Raw genomic sequence first — 20,136 nt, 5'->3', positions numbered from 1 at the left:
GTCAGTTGACCATACAAATAAGTTTTTCAAAGATTATTTAACTTTTAAGTAATATAATAAATTTGTTTGTAATAGTTTGTAATAAATAAAATAATATATAAATAATAAATAAAAAGTTTGTAATAGTTTCTCTAATTTGTTTTTGTACGTAGACCGCATGCCGAATCAGCTAAACTGCCGTAGATCGCATATCAGACGGTAGACCGCATACCAAACTAGAAACTCTGCCGTATACCGCATACCGAAGTAACACCAAAAATTCTTCTAATAATTTATTTAATTTGACTCATTTATATCGGCAATTCAGATACATATGATACATTTTAAAGTAGAAGACTTTAAAATGATGTTGCCAATATTTATGATTAATAATATTAACAATATGTTAGTAGTATTTTGTATTTTGACAACGGCACCCGATTTGGGCGTCGAAACGTTAATAAAAATCATTTTTTAATAATATTGTGGCTTATTTCCCATTAAATAGTTAAAATTGTAAAAATGCCACAAGAAAATAGCTTCAGAATAATTTTTATACGTAAGTTAATTATACCAGTTTATATTGGTGTTTATTTTTCCTGTGGTGTTTATTTTTATTTATACAGAGAGTTGAACTTGTTACGATTTTAATAGAAAATTGGTTATAACTTTGTAAATACCCTGTATAACATAATAAACCTTTATATTTTGGTGATATGGATGAAAGTTAAGAAGATTTCGAACATAGAATAAAATATAGGGTGTTCCATTTAAAAAACATAAGTTTGGTCTGTCACTATATTATCGAACGCCCTGTAACATTCTAACTCATTTTAGTAATTTTGTAATATGAAGCTTAAAGTTTGCTAAAATTTTTGTTACTAACTTTTATTGCTATCTATTACTCTAGCGGATCTACTGAGTTTTATCACACTAATCAATCGCCCCGTATATTTTATCTTATTACTTCTGCTACCGTTAATCACGCATTTTTGTCTTTTATCTTTTTCATACTGTTTTGTAATGTTGTTAAACTCTTTAAAAGAACTAAATAATTGTCCACACTCCATAGTTAATTAAAAAACACTAAACAAGTAAAAAATAAGGAAACTCTTTATAAATCAATATTAAAGTGTTAAACATAAACGCGATTAGACAAATTCTAACCACACTCTGAGACTCGCGATACTTACAGATACTTAATACCACAGCATACACGCGGCTCAAATTAGCGTGTACCAAAAAGCGCAGTCATAGTACACGCTAAATAATGACGCCACTGACTTAATGACGTTTAAGCGTGTACCTAACTTTTTTTTATTTGCGTACACGTTAGCGTGTACCTAGACACAGCGTGAAATTAATGCTTGTCCATTTAAATTTCCCGCCAAATGGTGATTAGTTAACACTACGGTCGCAAGTGGCGAAAGGAACCAAATTTTTACAGTGAGTTGCCTATCTATCCGGTAATACTATATTATTAATCTATGGGCTATGTACCTAGCATGGAGGCTAGATTATGGCACCCTTCCTATCCAATCAACAACGAGAACGTTTAAAATTTCACACCTATCATGTCGAAGCTACAGACCAGTTATGTGGAGGCCAGATTTGTAGTATCCTTCCATTTAACCAGGTGCTGAGATGGCGCTGAAATACGTGACATGTTTTTTAAAGAGTAAGATCGCATTCTACCAAATCACACAACACTTTTTTCTATGTTTGTAACTACGAAATCATTAAAAAAAATAATACACGTTGTAAAATACCGCACATCTTGAGAAATGCAATGAAATGATCTTTTTATTTCGAATTTGTTTATCACAATGTTCTTGGTGATAAAACCTAAAACAGATTTGAAATACCTATCATAGTTTATCTAAAATAATATTTAAATAATAATATTTTATCTAAAATAATATTATTTGATATAATTATCAAATAATATTTTATTCTTTATTAGACTTCTGAGCGTAGATGTAGTACCTATAGAACTCTTTGCCACTAAAAAATACACAAAAAGAAGAAGTGCTAGGAATACCTAACGATCTAACCAAAAAATTTAATCAGAAAATGAAAGTATGAAAGTTTCTTTAATCTTTAATATACTCTAATTAAATAGATAAATGATTTTATGATGAGTGCTGCGCTAGTTCGAAAAAGTTTACAAATTGTAGACCCACAATATGCTAGTAAAATTGGTAGGTTTTCAATTTTATCTACATCTCCTTACTTAATAAATTCTATTTAATTATAATTCCATTGTAGGTAAAAGAAAAAGCAAATCTGATGTCTTTGCACTAGCTCACCAGAGCCAAAAACTTATAGGTAAAGCACAAAGGAAAGGAAAAACAGGTTCGTATTTTCTTAAAAGGGTAGATAGGAACTAGGGTAAACTTTGGAACTTGTCTCTTTGCCCTTGCTTATCTATAATAATAATAACCTTTTCAGTGCGAATGATGTCATTCACTTCTTAACCTTTTCACTGCTGCTAGAGTTATTTATTTTATTTATTTATTTATTTAACCTCCTTTAAGGAGGGGGGGTATGGTTTGAAATCAACATATCAAGCACATTTTTGTGAATTTTTTTCGAAGCTATGGTACAATGATTTTATTTTTAAATTAAATAAACATATTAAGTACAATTCAAAGAATATTTAGAAAAAAATTCAATCCAAGATATTGAAAAGTAAGCCATTGGTGACAAATTTTGACAGGCAGCTCACAAAAAAATAGATTTTGCGGTGGACATCAGAACTCGTCACTAGATCATACGAAACAAAAAATTCAAAAAGATTTAATTAGCTTATGAGTTTTACGAGGTCACAACGTCGAGTTTTTTTTATTTTTAATGATTTTTGGATTTTTGGCATCGGAAACCAAAAAATTGAAATTTTTGGTAAAAATTTTGTGAAAATCAACAGATTTATTATTGTTGAACAAAAAATAAGCAAAAAAAGAAGAATGTCTCGACGTTGTTACTTCATGAAATGTCTCAAGAAAATATGTACAAAATATCAGGTAGATCGGCTGAGTAGTTTTTTAGTTACAATGTCCACCGCATTTGAAGAAGTAGTTTTGAGAAAAATGCGTTTAAAGTTTTGAAAACTGCATCTTCATCTTCTTATTTGTCTGCCAAATAGTAAAGTGATGCACATTGAAATATGTTTTTTGAATCGAGGGGTAATCTACAAAAGAGAAGGCGAACAGTTGTTTAACATTTCTCACTACACTCAAGCGTGCTGGCGCGAAGTCGCGGCAAAGCGAGTCGAAGGTAGGGGATATTCAACACGCTGTATCTCTGGTAATTTTACTCCGATTATTTTGAAATTTTCAGAGAGTATTCTTGAAAGTATGCACTTCTATTTGAAATAATAAAAAAAATTTAATATTTCAAACCATACCCCCCCCCCCCCCCCCTTAATACACAAAATAATTGTTATTAGGGTCAGTCAGGGTAATTGGAAACAGGGGTGACTGGAAACAGTACACAGTACTCCCTACAGCTAGAAATGAAATATTACAACAATAGAATTACAATTCCATCTTTGCTTATTGTGTGGTATGTTATTAATTTGTTTACATATTAAGTGAATGTCCATTCTGTGCAATTTAAATTTGATTGTTTTTAAACACATAAATCGATTTAGAACAGTGCCAATATTTTACAAATTTTATCTCTCTGTATTAAGTAGGTATACTGATTATATATAATTTATAGCTACTACAAGAATATTTATATTGCCTACAATGTTAATTTGAATGTTATTTACTACAAGAAGTCAGTACAGTAAGTGTTCACAATTACCCCCTTAAATCTTGAGCATGGGGTAAATGAAAACACCTGTTAGGGGTAAATGGAAACAATGTGAGGTAAATGGAAATCAATGTTTTATGTTAAGGTTACAGGTCTTGCCGTTTTTAAAATGTTGAGGAAGTACATACAGAAGAGAGAACCAATGAAATACCCTTTGAATAATTTAAAAATGAGGTGACAGATGTTAAAACAAAATACAGTAACATATAGGGAGGCTGCTGCTTACTACATCATTCCACATTGCGTTATTTACAACTGCATAAAGTGTAGAAACATACCAACTGATAAGATGGAACTAGTGTACCTACTGCATGGTTAGCCAAAATTGAAGACTATATTGTTACGTGTTTAAAAGCCCGAGATTGTTGTTTACTTTTACCCCATTTTTTAGTTTTTTTTTTTCAAATTTCTGGGGTAAATGGAAACTTTGAATATCTTATTTTTTTGTAACATTTTCTTACTAGTTTTTAAGACATTCTATTGTAGACTTATCGTATAATAGCTAAAAACTTTTATTTTATTATAATATAAAACAGTATATTTTTAAATAAATTTCAAATGCTTAGATGTCATGATATTTCAAATAGTGTTTCCAATTACCCTGACTGACCCTACATTAAAAGAGTGCTTACTACTGCTAAAAACTAATTCCTATATTAAGTACTAAACCTAAACAGAATAGAACAAGTAAAAATAAGTAAAAAAACACTACAAATAGTCTATATCACAGTTAATTATCATATGGTTACATTCTTCTAACATCTTATTTATGGGTGAACAATCAGTCTTATTAGTTGAGAACAGTCGTTTGTTATTAATTCTTAAATGTGTTTTTGGAACATGAAATTTAATATTATTTATAAAAAAGCAATCTCTATATTTAATGTGATTTACAACATAGTATATAAAAAGAGCTGAATGAAAATGTCTTCTATTATCCAGTCGCTGAACTTTAAAACAAGTTAGCATAGCATTATAGGAAATCATGTAGGGATAGATACCAAACTTTCTGACATAAAGAAACCTCAAGAATCGTTTTTGAACCTTTTCAATCAGATCAACATTGAATTCGGCTTGTGGTGCCCATATAATAGAGGCATACTCCAAGTGAAATCTTACCAGTGTATTGTATAATGATATTAGAGTTTCAGTTCTTTTAAAAAATTTTGAATTACGAATTATGAAGCCAACAGTTCTGTATGCCTTTCCAGTGATGATCCAATAATGTTCACTAAATCTCAGATTTTGCTGACACATTACTCCAAGATCTTTGCAAGTGTGTGTTCTTTCTTCCAAGTACAGTGTTAGAAATTTTGTATTGGTTCTCCACGTATTGCGTTTTTCGAGTGATAGTAAAAACATGACATTTAGAAGTGTTTAGAAACATTTTGTTGTCATCGAACCATTGACTTACTGAGTTCAGATCACATTGCAGCATCTCACGAGTCCTGTAGAGTTGAAATTTCTCGAAAAATTTTAAAATCATCTGCAAATAGGAGGCTTGTCGAAAACTTCACACAGTGAGGCAAATCGTTAATAAATATAGGGAACAGAAGAGGACCCAAGTTACCTTGTGGTACCCCTGATGTCGACATAAATGGCTTAGATAAACTGTTCAATACTTTGACTTGATTTAACCTATCAGAAAGGTATGACCTCAGAAACATACATGCTTCTGAATGAAAATCAAATTTGCTTAGCTTTTCAATAAGTATAGAGTGATCAATCTTATCAAAAGCTTTGGTGCAGTCGGTAAAAATGACATCCAGCTGAGTTTTATTATTTATGGCCTCTGCTGCAAAACTTGTAAAAACACACAAATTTGACACAGTGGACTTCCCTGGTAAGAAACCATGTTGTTCTGGACAGAACCTATCTCCAAAGTAATTCAAAATATTGTTATAAAGCACGTTCTCGAATATCTTAGCAATTGAATTGATGACAGATATAGGCCTATAGTTCTCAATGTTACCAGCATTACCTGATTTAAATATAGGTGTTATAACTGCATGCTTTAAGCTATCTGGAAATTTACTTTGCTTAAGGGACAAATTAAAAATTAGTGTAAGAGGGACAGAAAGAGCCTCTGCACAACCTTTAAAAATGTATACTGGTTATAAAAGTAGTATGGTCTCTGGTACGGCTGTTTCATGCCTGTGCTGATCAACCCGGTTTTGACTGTTAATTTGTTGGTGTTAGATTCTTGAAATACATATATGAATTTTTAAATGTATTGTGAATTTTGATATAACATGCCTAACTCTCTTCTATGGGCAACATACAATACCCAAACAATATCTGATTCATACTGTTGCCGCAGCGAATGCTGAATAAGGTTACCTGTATTTAGCCAGTTCCCGTTGTAGGGGCCCGAAATTATTTTACGTATATGTCCGGTTCCTGCAGTGAAAAGGTTAAATCACAGCAGGTGCATGACGTCTTTCGACACCATTGGCAGGGGTACATAAATTACTTTAGTATATTATCAGCCTTAAGCGAATGACGTCTTTTGAGTCATTAGCAAGGAAAGGGTTAAATTGATGAAATTCATGAATTGGCTCTCAACTATTATTGTCTGTTTCTAACTTGAAAAAGTAGACAGAGCATTTTGTATAACATCTTAAGCGCCAGACAAAATATTGAAAAAATGCCCCCCGGGCCAAGGCATTTCTTCAATACACAGAGGTCCCTATGGACTTCTATGGCATATGGGGACCTTCCTACATCGGTCCCTATAGGGACGGCCATGGCGCTTAACTTGTTAATTCCAACATAATAGCTGACAAAACAGATGACTATTTACACTCCAATAACAAGACCACACGATGGTGGTCTATTGGGACCAAAAAAATGATATATTTTTATTGAAGATATTCTTCTTTAGCGGCGAATCGATTGAGGGTAAAATTTGATTGAACCGCGCGCATGCGCACACCGACAGTATGGTATTAGTCGTTATACGGGCTCTGATTGGGTGTTGAAATTTTGAAATGATCTGTCAATAATTGTTCAATATGGAGGTTATCGGTAAACAAAAATATTGTATAATATTAGTTTTTATTGATGTGTGGACAGAAATAAAATCGAATTTATAATTATAGTGACTTTTTAAATAGTTTTGAAAAGCCGCAGGTACGTAATTCTAAATGTTTCAGTTGGAAATACCTAATAGTTTCAATACCTATTTATTTGGAAAATGTAAACAAAATAATGTAGTTACCTATTAGTAGGCAATGCTTTAATTTACATAATCTGATTACGAACAAACTTTCTACAAATCTTCATCTCATATATCGTTTTCTTACTCTATATATTTTGTTGTATTTTATTTCGACAAAAATCAAACTAATAATTTTATTAAATTCATATAAATTTATGGTGTAAACGTTTAGTTTGTGTATATTCCCACATGACGTATACGCGAATGTGGTGCAGTTTGAAATGCCGTCAACTTTCGTACGGCGCGGTAGACGTGAAGTGGGTTCAAGCCCCAAGCAAGTTATTATTTTTTTATTTTTTTTTATAGATTTTATGATTGTAAGTATATTATTATATAATTTTTGAAGATATTCTTCTTTTTTGAAAGTGGTAGATAAGAAAGTTAGTTTGATTTTTAAATAAAATAAGTACAAATAACCTTTTAAGTATATTTACTTCGTTTAAATTACCTATTATATAATAGAAGAATATCTTCTTACGTGCGTACAAAGTACACACACATTCTTTTTTGTTTTAATTAGTATTTTTGAAACACAATTTTTATTTGTATTTATAGGATATTTTCTTCCCCTTGGTGGAAATATCTTGCTTGTATTAAATTAAAATAAGTAAATCAAAAATAAGTGATATATTTGACATAATAATTTTGTTAGCTTACTACACTTACAAAAAATTAAATTATTCTTATATCTATTTTACAAAAACTGGTCAAAACAATAATCAAACTCTACTAAAAAACTCGAGTTCAGCAAAATTCTATTACACTGAAAATACAGAAGAAATAATCATGTTTCTTAGTTTTTTTGCTGAATACGCTCCTCAAAGCAGGCTACGATATATGATGCATGCATAACCAATATTTTGCAAAATGTCCAAAAATATAGAATTTTTCTTTTCTTACAGTATTTTTAATGCCTTCTTTTACCAGGTGGTGTATTAGGTTGGTTTTATGTAAGCATTCCAGAGTACTTCATAACAGCTTGTAGAATATGCGAATTTAATCCTGATGGTGCAGCCCTAGATTGCAAATACATTTTACTAGGTCTACTCCTAATTTACTACAAGGAACTACCTAGCAATTTACAGCTCCTAAAGGAAGCTGTAAGATCCTGTATATGAAAAAACTTACATATATGAACGATGGCGGTCTATCAGGTCAAAATAATTTGTTTTTGAAAAACAGAACGATTTTTTTGGTAAAATATAATGTAAAATGTAGGTGTTTATTTTTATGAAAGGTACTGAAAATCCCCACAATATAGATGACTTATTAAAAAAAAACTAACGTTGTACATTGTAGTCTTGGCCTGACAGACCACGGTCGTTGAACGGAATGTTAACAGATAATATGTTTACTGTTGAAAATTCTTTACTTTTTCTGTGTTAGGTCCAGTAGTTATTAAATAATTTTTATACACATCTCTCTATTTAATCAGCCTTAAACGCCCATTCCTGGGCATAGGCCTCCCCTGTTAATCTCCATTGGTCTCTACTCTTGGCGATCTGCATCCAGTCCTTTCCTGCCATTCTCGTTCTCTTAAACTCATCCATCCATGTCATCTGTGGTCTTCTTTTTTTTCTTTTCTGTTCTTACATCATCACTACTTCACTTTGTTGTGACCTATTATCATTTTTAGGTTTAACTCCATCAATAAATTGTGGTTTTTATTGCTTTTTTTTTAATTACACATTTTTTCTTTTAGAAAAAGTCAATCTTCTATCGACAGAAAAGAAACTGACAGTAACAGAAGCAAGAAAATATAATAAATCAAAGGAACAGATCCTTAAAGACAATCTAAAGAAACTAGAATTGATTAAAAGAGCTAGCAAAGTAGAATTGGACGAAAAACTGGTAAAACAGGTAAAATATATGAAAATTATTATCACCATCCAAGGTTTCAGGGTTAAGGTTTAAATAAAGTATGTATGTTTGTTCAACTTCAATGCAATATTTTTACAATTCAATTGAGGTGTGCACCGGAACAATGATTTATGTTACATATTGGCAACATGTAACATAAATCGTTGTTCCGGTGCACGCCTCAATTATTAATTCAGTAATCAATTCATCTTAAATTAGCAATAATGCATTTTGCTACTGACGAAAAGGTAGATATGATCTGCATCTTGGAGGAATGCAATAAAAATATAATATTATCAGCTAAAATTTAAAGAATGGCTTTCTGATAGGCAGCAACTTAGACAAGATACCTTTAAAAATTGAAAGATAAAGATTCAGTGACTATGAAAAACATGAAGGAACAGGAACTAGTCTGACAGAAGAAAACGAAATGAATGTGATGGTAGTTAATGAAAACCCCCCCCCCCCCCACACACACACATATCCATAGAGAGATTTTTTTGATTATGTCCTATTTGGAGATGAAACTACATTCCATTGAAATGGTTCTATTAACACTTTCAGCTCAGGGCCAATATCAGATATTTGTCTCATGCGCCACTTTTATCCAACCATTGGAAGGTTGTTGAAACGTGAACACGGCAGTCGTGTCGGCGGCACCTGATTGAAAACAGTGTGAACACGCGAGTTGTGTCGCCGGACTTGAAAGTGTTAATAGGCACAACTTTCATTACTATTCAGCAAGTAATCCATACCATACACATAGTTAAACAAAATATCTTAAACGATGAGACATGCTTGGATTTTATTACGAATCATGCACCACAGTGAATTATTACACTATAGCAAATTAGTACATGGTGAACTGAATGATCAGTTTAGTGAAAGATGGAACGGAAGTGATGGACCAGTAAGGTGATCACCCAGGTCACTAGATTTCGACAAAATGACTCATTTCTTTTGTTAGATCAGAATTTGTAGGAATTGGTATTTTGTAACTCATCTCAACCTCTACTATCCGAACGTTGAGTAGAAATTTATTTCGACTACACAAGCTCTCTTGAGATCACATTTCGACATTGTAATTGGTCTTGACGCCTGCGCATTGGCATTATTATTATTATTGTTTTGGCATCTATTTGTTAAATTAGCGAATATAGTATGTTTTGGTATTAGATAATTTGGATAATTGTATATTTAATTTTATATACCAATAATTACAGAGCATCAAGATTAATAGAAATCATTAAACATGTTAAGAATTGCTACACTAATTGATTTACTGGTAGAATATGTAGATTTGAAGGTATCTAGGTGTTGTAAACGAAAAAAAAAATGTTCTTAGGGAAAAACTTACTTTTACCGTGCAATAGTATTTTATGTTCAGAGATAAATTCTACTAAGTAATTTAAATGCTCAGCAGATGTGTTTTCTTTGGTGTTGGTGTTCCCAATCAGTGTTCCACTTGCCATTTTTATTCTTGTTGTGTTGAATTTGTCAAAGTTAACCAACACTATTCAAAACAAACCGAAATATCTTCTTTTTTTGATGAATTCTTCGCACAGAACACTCGATTTATTTCACAATGATTTCACATTGCAGTGTGATACTCCTGATCGCGTCAAATAGAAGCTGGCGTTTTCGATTTACACTGCTAAAATGTTAATTACGAAATGCCAAACCTAACACGAAAACGACGCGATAGATATCCAACATTCCGATTTTGGGTAATTACGATTCCACTTGGTCATTTCTATTCGATTTGTTAAAAGTTACAGAATAGGGCTGATTGTGACAACTTTCTTCATATTGTGTCCAAATATCTTTCTTCTGCTCTATTTACAATACTAAGTTTTTTATGCTTCTATAAACATGCAGCTTTCTTAACCCGTTTATGAAGGTATGAATCATACTTTTGTGGTAGCTATTCTACATATCTCTGTACTATTGTTGTTTTGGTTATTCTGATAGCTTTTTTTTATTTCATTATTTGTTCGTTTTATTTTTATTCATTCCTTGTTCTATACGATTTCTTCTTAGCCCTCTATCGTTCACGTTTGGACATAGGCCTCTCCCAACTCCTTCCATCGGTCTCTATCCTGAGCAACATATTTCCGATTTGTTCCGGCTACTCTTTTAATATCATCAACCCACCTCATCTGTAGTCTTCCTCTCGGTCGTTTACTTTGGTAAGGTCTCCGATGTTGTATTGATGCATTCCAACGTTGGTCTTTTTGTCTTAGCAGTGTGGCATACGAAGCTCCATAAGACGTTGGTCTTTTTGTCTTAGCAGTGTGGCATACGAAGCTCCATAAGTTTGGCAACTTTTTTTGTTATGTCCTCCACTTTTGTTTTTGATCTTACCTAGTCGTTCCTCTTTATATCTGACAGTCATTTACAGTCGGAAAAATGAAAGAATACCCATTCTTCTTCTTCAAGTGCCGTGCTCGATTATCGAACGTTGGCTATCAAATTGGCTATAGCAATTTTGTTAACGGCAGCTCGGAAAAGGGATGCAGAGGATCTGTTATACCATTCTCTCAGGTTTTTAAGCCATGACGTTCTTCTTCGACCTGGCCCTCTTCTTCCGTCTACCTTGCCTTGTATTATTAAATGGAGTATATTATATCTCTCTGGGTGTCGCATAACATGGCCAAAATACTCAAGTTTTCGATTTTTAACTGTTCTGACGACTTCCGTGACTTTTCCCATCCGGTGCAAAACAACTTCGTTACAAACTCTATCCACCCAACTTATTCGTAGGATTCTTCAAGAATACCCATGAACGATCATATCAAGCACATATTTTGGATTTGCTACCTTTTTCTACAAATAACAAACGATAGAGATAGATTATTAAGTGTTGTCTACAAAGCCAAACGTTATCCAAGACATACGCATTTACATATGTATTTATAATTGACAGAGTGAGACGGCGATACAATTGTTCAACGTAGTTATATTAATTTAGTAGAAAATTTAAACTCACACTTGACTATTTCTGTACTTCTAATGTCATTCTTAGAAAAACATTCAACATGAGTAGAGATAATGATTGTATAAACTACTATTCGAGTAATCGTGCTGGTCAACTATAATCTGACCGATTCGATTTCTGTCACTTTGACAGTGAAACTGGGTTAGGTTCGGTAGAGTTTATAAATTTTAATAATCAGTTCACCAAACGTGTACATATTACTCTGACTTTTCAATCATAGTGTATGAAATTAGAGATTAGTATATTTTTACGAATGTACATTTATTTGCAGATGATGTCTGGAAAATGATGCAGCTGACATAAACGACATTTTTTAAATTCCTGTTACTATTTACGTCCACTGGCAACTTTAACATGGAGAAATTCATAATACTATCTTTGCTTACTCATTATTTTTGTATTATTAATCTATATCAAATAATTAATTACGGTAGTAATAGTAACATTTATCACCAATAAATATATAGGTATTATCAGAAAAAGAATAACATCACAAAATTTTTTTGACACATTCTTATGTAGCGAACAATCGTACGGTGGGGTAGTAGTCACATCCGTTTATTTTCAGTATTAACTTAGTTTAGAATTTGTTTTGACTAGAAATTTTTCGCGTCATCATCGATGACGCATGGGTATTCTTTCATTTTTCCGACTGTACCTAACATTGCTCTTTCTGTTGTGGCTAGTTTATTCATATTTTCCTTGGTTAGGGTCCAGGTTTGACATCCATCCATATGCCATGATACGAAGGATGCACTGGTTGAACACTTTGCTCCTCAAGTATTGGGGTATTTTGCGGTTCTTAAGTATCCAAGTCTATACTATTTAATGACATATTTCTATGATATTTCTTAGTGTAATTTGAGGTTTTTTTCTAATTTTATTTCTGTGTTATCTGTTTCTGCGTAGACCCGCGTCTTTGTACTTTTTATTTTATTGCTAGGACTTTTAGCTGATTAATGTCATATTTCTTAGTTTTTCGACAACAAATTCATTTTACGTTGAGTTTCATTTTGCAAGTGCATTGTGGTCTAATTCTATGTCAAATATAGGATAACTTTAACAGGGTTATCGAGTTTTTAAAGCAGAGAACACATCTAAGCGACCGCGATCGCGTTCACGATGACGATCTGGGTTTCTGCAGAAAGCGAACACATCGGAGCGATAGCGACCTGAGATTTCATTAGTGTAAATAATACAGTTGGAAATATTGTTTATAAAATGTGCGATTCACAAGAAGAAGAATCACTGTTTGTTGAAGTATTGTTGGATGAAAAAAGGCAATTCAATCTAATTTGAATTCATGTAACCTTCATTATTCGAAATTAATGCGGATAAAGAAAGAAATTTAATAAAAGGTATGCGTGGGCGTTCTATTTTTCTATTTACAAATGAAAACATTATGCAGTTTATTTTGCAGAAAAAGAAGGTATGTTTGGGTAGGTACATGACAATAACCTGAGATACAAGCAATAAGGAGAATTTCATAAATTGTTTCCAGAACTTCGCAGAGATGTATAGACCGTTTCTATACATATTTTAGAAGGTACCCCGTCAAAATAGCCCCGACAAAATATCCCGCACACAAAATAGCTCCGACAAAATAGCCTGCAGACAAAATAGCCGCGGAATAATAGTCCGCCGACAAAATAGCCCCGACAAAATAGCCCCGCCAAAATAGCCCCGACAAAAAAGCTGCCTTCAGAATTCATCATGAAATAATCCCTTAAAAATACATTTTTTTCGGAAATTGTAATTATCCTCTATTCAGATATTTATCTTAACCACATTAAATAAAAATGGTCTTCTCAGAGAACTCGCCTCCTGTCTTCTCTGCCTCTTGGAAGTTTGAACATTTAATTTAAGCGAAAATCAATGTTTATTTGTGACATTTTTTTTTCTGTTTTCGGTCAACATTTTTTTTCTGTTTTCGGGTAACAGTAAAATGCATTTTAAATTAAATAAATTACATACATTCTTCTTTTTTTGTCAAATAATTTAAATTAAAAAAAAGTTTTTGGACACCTTGTATAAATAATTATGTAATTGTTTATATTAATAAATAAAGAATTAAATAACCAAACTGGAACATGAAGTAAAAACCACTTCTATGTAAAAGGTATATTTACTAAAAATTTTTAGAATCCCAATGGATTCAATAAAATGAGTTCATCAGAACGTTTTCAAACCTATCGGTCCATCATCAGTGATTTGAATACTTGCAAAATAGCCCCAGAACCAAACAATGGTTGTGATTATAAATAAATCTACATTATGTTGAAATAAATTTAAAATGGCTAAACGCCGATGTTCAAGGATTAAACCTCTGGGAACATGGTGAAACTCTACCCGAGGACCCAATCAACCATCTTCGGTCAACGATGACTTAGTAGTAGCGCAGTAGTAGTAACGCGCAGGTCACAAACTTTCGGCTTATACTGTGAAGACATGGTCACACACTTTATTTATTACGAGTTGATGTTTATTTATTTAAACTATTCCACTTCGACACCATTTGTACTGATTTACGCGGTTGACTTTACTATTTTATTATTTATGTGTTTAAGCACTAAGTTTAATTTAAATAAAGGAAGACTTCCTTTATATTATTTTATTTTTACAGCACTTACTTAATTTATTTAATACTTCTAACACATCTAATTTATTTACAATCTCAAATGTACGATTTTACTAACTAAAACGTAATAATTCCAATAACTAATACATTTCAAAATACACGGCGAACAACTCGATTCTAAATACAATAATTATTACGCGTCGATAACTGACTGCCCTGCTAAAATGAATTTCTCATCCTTATATACTTCGGTAGCGCTCGTTCCGAATGCCATGGAAAGGAATCGTATTCTCTGGTAACGCCGAGAAGCTTCGGAAAGAAATAGGCCAGGTTGGGAGCGGCCTATTATAAATAGTGTCACAATATAATCGTCTTAGAGGAAGATCAAAAAGGTATTTGTCGCTACAAGCTGTTCTTAATTTGCCAATTCAATGATCACGTTCGGCGCCCATCTTGAACAAACAGCACATAGCTGGTATGGTTCTTTTCATGAGCATTTTTCAGTGCGTCACAAATGATAGAAAAAAAGGTTAGTCCGTGATAAATACACATTTATGACATTTATTCTAACATGACATTTTAGTTAAATCTGACAGTTGTCACATTTTATTTGCAATTTGGTATAAAAACAAATCAATTGCGTTTATTGCATTTATAAAATGGTATTTTCTTTGATTTGTATAGTCTTATAAATTGTACAGATTAAATTTTTTTATATAGAATAATATAATATATTATTAGCGCCATCTATTGACAACTAGATTAAATGTTATAAATGTCACCGACGAAATGTAATCAGCGACGTGCGTTTTTTTCTGTCACATACAATTTAATGCGTTAGAGAGAAATCGAAAAGCTGTGACGCACTGAAAAATGCTCATGAAAAGAACCATACTACATACTTAAATAGTTCATTTAGCAACGAAATACCACCGCTGACACTCGTGCGTCGTCGGCACCCTTGATGAAACCGTGCCGACACACTGTCGGCTTGGCACTGAACCAGTTAACCAGTCTCCTCTTGATGCCATCTAAACTTTTAATTTTACAATTTTTAACTGTTAACAATTATTCTCAATGTATAACTATTTTTTTTAGATTATTAATCGAGCTGTATCTAGAAGACCAATTAAGAAAATCAAACCCAAACAACAAAAGAAAACGGCATTTACAGAAGAAGATTTCAAGAAGTTTGAAGAGGAATATTTTGATGAATAATGGCACTCTCAGACAGTGCGTGGGGATATATTCAACTTACATTAGGTTCAGCAATGTTGCTCTGTATGTTTTTTCAGTTAATTATATGGCCAATACTACCAGTTGATCACAATCCTCTGGACGAGTATATACCTACGACAGTAATACTTTCAATTTGTGGGATTTTCGGTTTACTTTTTATTGGTTCTTTATCAATATTTACACTTATAGTAATGCACAAATCTGTTACAAAATAAACTAAAAATATCTTAATAAGGTCCTCTTCCTATACCAGCTCCCCACCATGGCCTAAAAAATAATTCAATAGATTAGACATATTAATTTTATAATACATTTTAAGTACAATATATTTTTTATTTATCAAATATAATAGTTTTCTTAACATTACTGAATAACTTCACTTAAGGTACTAGTACACTTTAAAAAACCAAAAATAAGCATATATTCAAGTATTTTTCTCAGAACTTTTATTAAAAATGAACGTAAATCTTTTTACATATTAATATCTAACTCTTAGAGAATACAAAAAATATATCTTTTTTCATTTATGAACGTACATACACTATTATTGTACAGGGCGCCAAAGTCGAGGCCTCAAAAAAAAGTAGTTCCAATGGCGGACAGTTAATCTCAGGATTGGGATCTCTGAAATAAAAAAATCGTACGGCATTTGAAAAGGGAAGGTTTCTTACGTGACAATTTACCACCGTTAGTGAAAAATTCCGCAAAAAAAAGATACGGAAAATTGAAAAATTTTTGTGAAAAAATCGCCCGTTTTCTTCAGTTTTTCATGGTTAAAAAATATTCATTTTTTATTTTTTGGTCAAATTGTGGTAAATTGTCACGTAAGAAACCCACCTTTTTCAAATGCAGTACGATTTTTTTGTTTCAGATATCCCAATCCTGAGATTAACTGTCCGCCATCATTTTTCGAGGCCTCGACTTTTGCGCCCTCTACAAAATTAGTGTACGTGCATAAATGAAAAAAGATATATTTTTTGTATTCTCTAAGAGTTAGATATTAATATGTAAAAAGTGTTATGTTCATTTTTAATAAAGGTTCCGAGAAAAAAATTCTTAAAAAAATAATTATTTTTGGTCTTCTAAAGTGTACTAGTACCTTAAGAACCATCCCATAGATGCCGTAAATCCGATGGATGCTAGGCTAGGCTATCTTGAGAAACAAATTGAGGCTACTCTGCACCTCATCAAAAAGCTTTAACTCTATTTAAAAAATAATAGAAAGAAGAAAATGTAACGCGCCAATACATCTTACAGCCAATCTGAACATCATTTAAAGTACAAAAATGTTTAGATTGGAAGTAAATGAAGGAAAGGAAGAAAAATAAAGAAAAAATAAATTTTAATTTTAAAATAACAGCCAGCAAGCTTTCATCAGTGTTCCTTTGTAGTTAAACGAAGAAAGGGTATGAAAATCCATATCTTAGTTACAAAACTTTTTGTAACAAGTTTTGACAAAGGTGTCGATGCCAAATCCCAAAATTGGGTAAAGAAAATCAAACGGAGGAAATAAAAAGAAAAGTATGACTCTTTTATGTGCTAAAGTAAAGGATAAAATATACTCCTCTTTCTTAAAATGAGGGTGTTAAATCATTCTGTATTATCTATTCCCACATACAACTCTCAAACATAGATTGCCAATGACAGCATAGAAAAGACATCAAAAACACAACGATTTATAGACAGATAAATGCTGAATTACCAACTGACAAGTGTATGAATTAGTAAAGAAATACAAGTTAAATTGAAAAAAAAAAAAAATAAAAATACACAAAATAATGTATTAAGTAAAGGAAGAAATTTTAACATCAGATAATATCGACAAAAAATGCTATTACACAGAACTACTACTAAAAACACACAGAACTACTCTCTAAAAAGAACTACACAGAAAAGTAAGAATTAAGATGAAGGAGTCTGAAGAAAAATGGTTAACGGGTCAATGCATTGAAATAGAACAATATGCAAAAAATAAAAGAACAGAATTAGAACAAGCAATTTGGAAATCGAGGAACAGGAGAGAAGTAGACTCCGATGGATACCCGCTGAATTAATCAAATGCATTGATGAAACCCCGCACATACTTCTAAATTTATTCAAGATAATTGAGGACGTTAGAAGTAAAAGGGCTTAAGTGCACTTTTTTTTTAAATTTTACTCTAAGTACAGATTCGCATATTTAAATGGTATTAGAACTTGGTGGTAAAACGATTTAAGCATATTTCGCCCTACAGTCGCCATTTATTGCCATTACATTTTGTTAGATTTTCTAACATAAAGCTAATTATCATTTCTACTTATATAAGAATCTTAATAAAATTCGTCGAATCATTGATAATTTCAAACGAACACATCTGCCCTTTGTAGCTTCCAAAATTAACCAATTCCGAGAAAACATTTGCTTGTCCCGTGGCCTCCCATTTCAGTCGGCGATACAAGGACCCGTGCACTACGAAAACATTCTAGGTTAAGATATATCCGGTTCCCAGGGTTTGGATCGAAATTAAGAACAATTCTTTCAACTTGACAATATGTGAAGCTGTCTTGCTGTCGGATTTATGTATCCTTAAACCAATAAAGGCCTTTGTCGTTACTGGACTAAATTAAACCTTCTGTTTATTTCTGAACGTAAATTAGACACGCATAGGACATTGATGAATGAGTTCCACTTCTTTTTGGGGACCCAAAGGAAAAAGGAATCCTTATGCCTAAGTCGTTTTTAGTCTCTCGTCTCTCAATCACTTATTCGTCAACTACCGAGCTAATCGGTCGCGTCTCTCGCTCAACTCTGAAAGTATTCACGTCTCGTATTTTCCTATCGCATTACACGGTTTTTCACGCGAATCTTCTCTCACTTGTTACTAATCACATGTTTCACTCTTAAATCGCGGTTCACTTTACTGTCAATTGCACATAGCAAATTTATGTATGTTTTTTTGTTGTAGTAAAAACAATAATAATTATTTTGTACGATACTTGTAAATATTAGTGTTTGTGTTAAATAAACTAATTATCTCACACGTATTTTAATCATTTCAACACCGATTTACACCTTGCTTCGACTCGACAAAGAATATCAGAGTCTAATTATATCAACCACTATAGAAGCTGGTTCCCCTCTTGTGTGAAGGACAGGAGATATTCACCAGGTCCTTTTACCACAGGTGAAGCGTCCTACACATAATTTGGTACCCCTGGTGGGACGATTCAAAGAATCGTCTGCATACCCAGAAGCAAGGCTCGCGGTGTTGAAATTGAATCGAATCGTTATCGGCTGTTCCGGTGATCCTATTACCTCTACTTGGACCGTTGCTGTCCCGCTGACCGCCTCTACCTTGGACCGTTGCTGTCCCGCTGATCGACTCCACCTTGGACCGTTGTTGTCCCGCTGATCGCCACCACTTTGGACCATTGCTGTCCCGCTGACCGTCTCCACCTTGGACCGTTGCTGTCCCGCGGATCGACTCCACCTTGGACCGTTGCTGTCCCGCTGACCGTCTCCACCTTGGACCGTTGCTGTCCCGCTGATCGACTCCACCTTGGACCATTGCTGTCCCGCTGACCGTCTCCACCTTGGACCGTTGCTGTCCCGCTGACCGCCTCTACCTTGGACCGTTGCTGTCCCGCTGATCGACTCCACCTTGGACCATTGCTGTCCCGCTGAACGTTTCCACCTTGGACCGTTGCTGTCCTGCTGATCGCCTCCAGCTTGGACCGTCGCTGTCCCGCTGACCGCCTCCACCTTGGACCGTTGCTGTCCCGCTGATCGCCTCCACCTTGGACCATTGCTGTCCCGCTGAACGTTTCCACCTTGGACCGTTGCTGTCCTGCTGATCGCCTCCAGCTTGGACCGTCGCTGTCCCGCTGACCGCCTCCACCTTGGACCGTTGCTGTCCCGCTGATCGCCTCCACCTTGGACCGTCGCTGTCCCACTGACTGCCTCCACCTTGGACCGTTGCTGTCCCGCTGATCGCCTCCACCTTGGACCGTTGCTGTCCCGTTGACCGCCTCCACCTAGGACCGTTGCTGTTCCGCTGATCGACCCCACCTTGCACCGTTGCTCTCACGCTGATTGCCATCCAACTTGGACCGTCGCTGTCCCGCTGACCGCCTCCACCTTGGACCGTTTGCTGTCCCGCTGACCGCCTTCAACTTGGACCGTTGCTGTCCCGCTGATCGCCTCCACCTCGGCCTGGTTCTGCTCCCGCTGCCCGCCGCCACGCTGACACAGTCCCATTCTTCAAGAACAACGCTTTCTTGACGCATACTAAGGTAACATCGCAATAATAAAAAAAACTTTATGAACTTTTATTTTATTTCCTTAAATATTACTCCACATATTATCTTTCACTCAATAAGTTTGTGTACGCATGTGCTTTAAAGGACAATTTATTTGTTTACTCTTTATTTTTTATATATATCTGCTCATCTCTTTTTTAAATA

At 33.8% G+C, this 20,136-nt stretch overlaps 2 protein-coding genes across 2 annotated transcripts in view; one reads left to right on the top strand and one right to left on the bottom strand.

The window, feature by feature from the left end:
- Nucleotides 1-1,949: 1,949 nt before the first annotated feature.
- LOC114335232 (active regulator of SIRT1-like) lies at nucleotides 1,950-16,042 on the top strand. Its single transcript, XM_028285431.2, has 4 exons — nucleotides 1,950-2,180; nucleotides 2,248-2,334; nucleotides 8,721-8,878; nucleotides 15,553-16,042. Exons 1-4 carry the CDS (start codon nucleotides 2,114-2,116, stop codon nucleotides 15,670-15,672), a joined length of 432 nt encoding a protein of 143 aa, XP_028141232.1. The 5' UTR covers nucleotides 1,950-2,113; the 3' UTR covers nucleotides 15,673-16,042.
- The window catches only part of LOC114335229 (protein virilizer), a 61,336-nt gene continuing 57,025 nt past the window's right edge, over nucleotides 15,826-20,136 (bottom strand). The window contains exon 9 of the mRNA XM_028285427.2: nucleotides 15,826-15,960. Within this exon, the coding sequence (XP_028141228.1) occupies nucleotides 15,921-15,960 (40 nt within the window). The 3' untranslated portion in view covers nucleotides 15,826-15,920. The remainder of the gene's footprint in view (nucleotides 15,961-20,136) is intronic.

This window comes from Diabrotica virgifera, chromosome 7, assembly GCF_917563875.1.
Source record: "Diabrotica virgifera virgifera chromosome 7, PGI_DIABVI_V3a".
NCBI lineage: Eukaryota > Metazoa > Arthropoda > Insecta > Coleoptera > Chrysomelidae > Diabrotica > Diabrotica virgifera.
The sequence above is the reverse complement of the archived record's forward strand: the minus strand, read 5'-3'. Positions and strand labels throughout refer to the sequence as shown.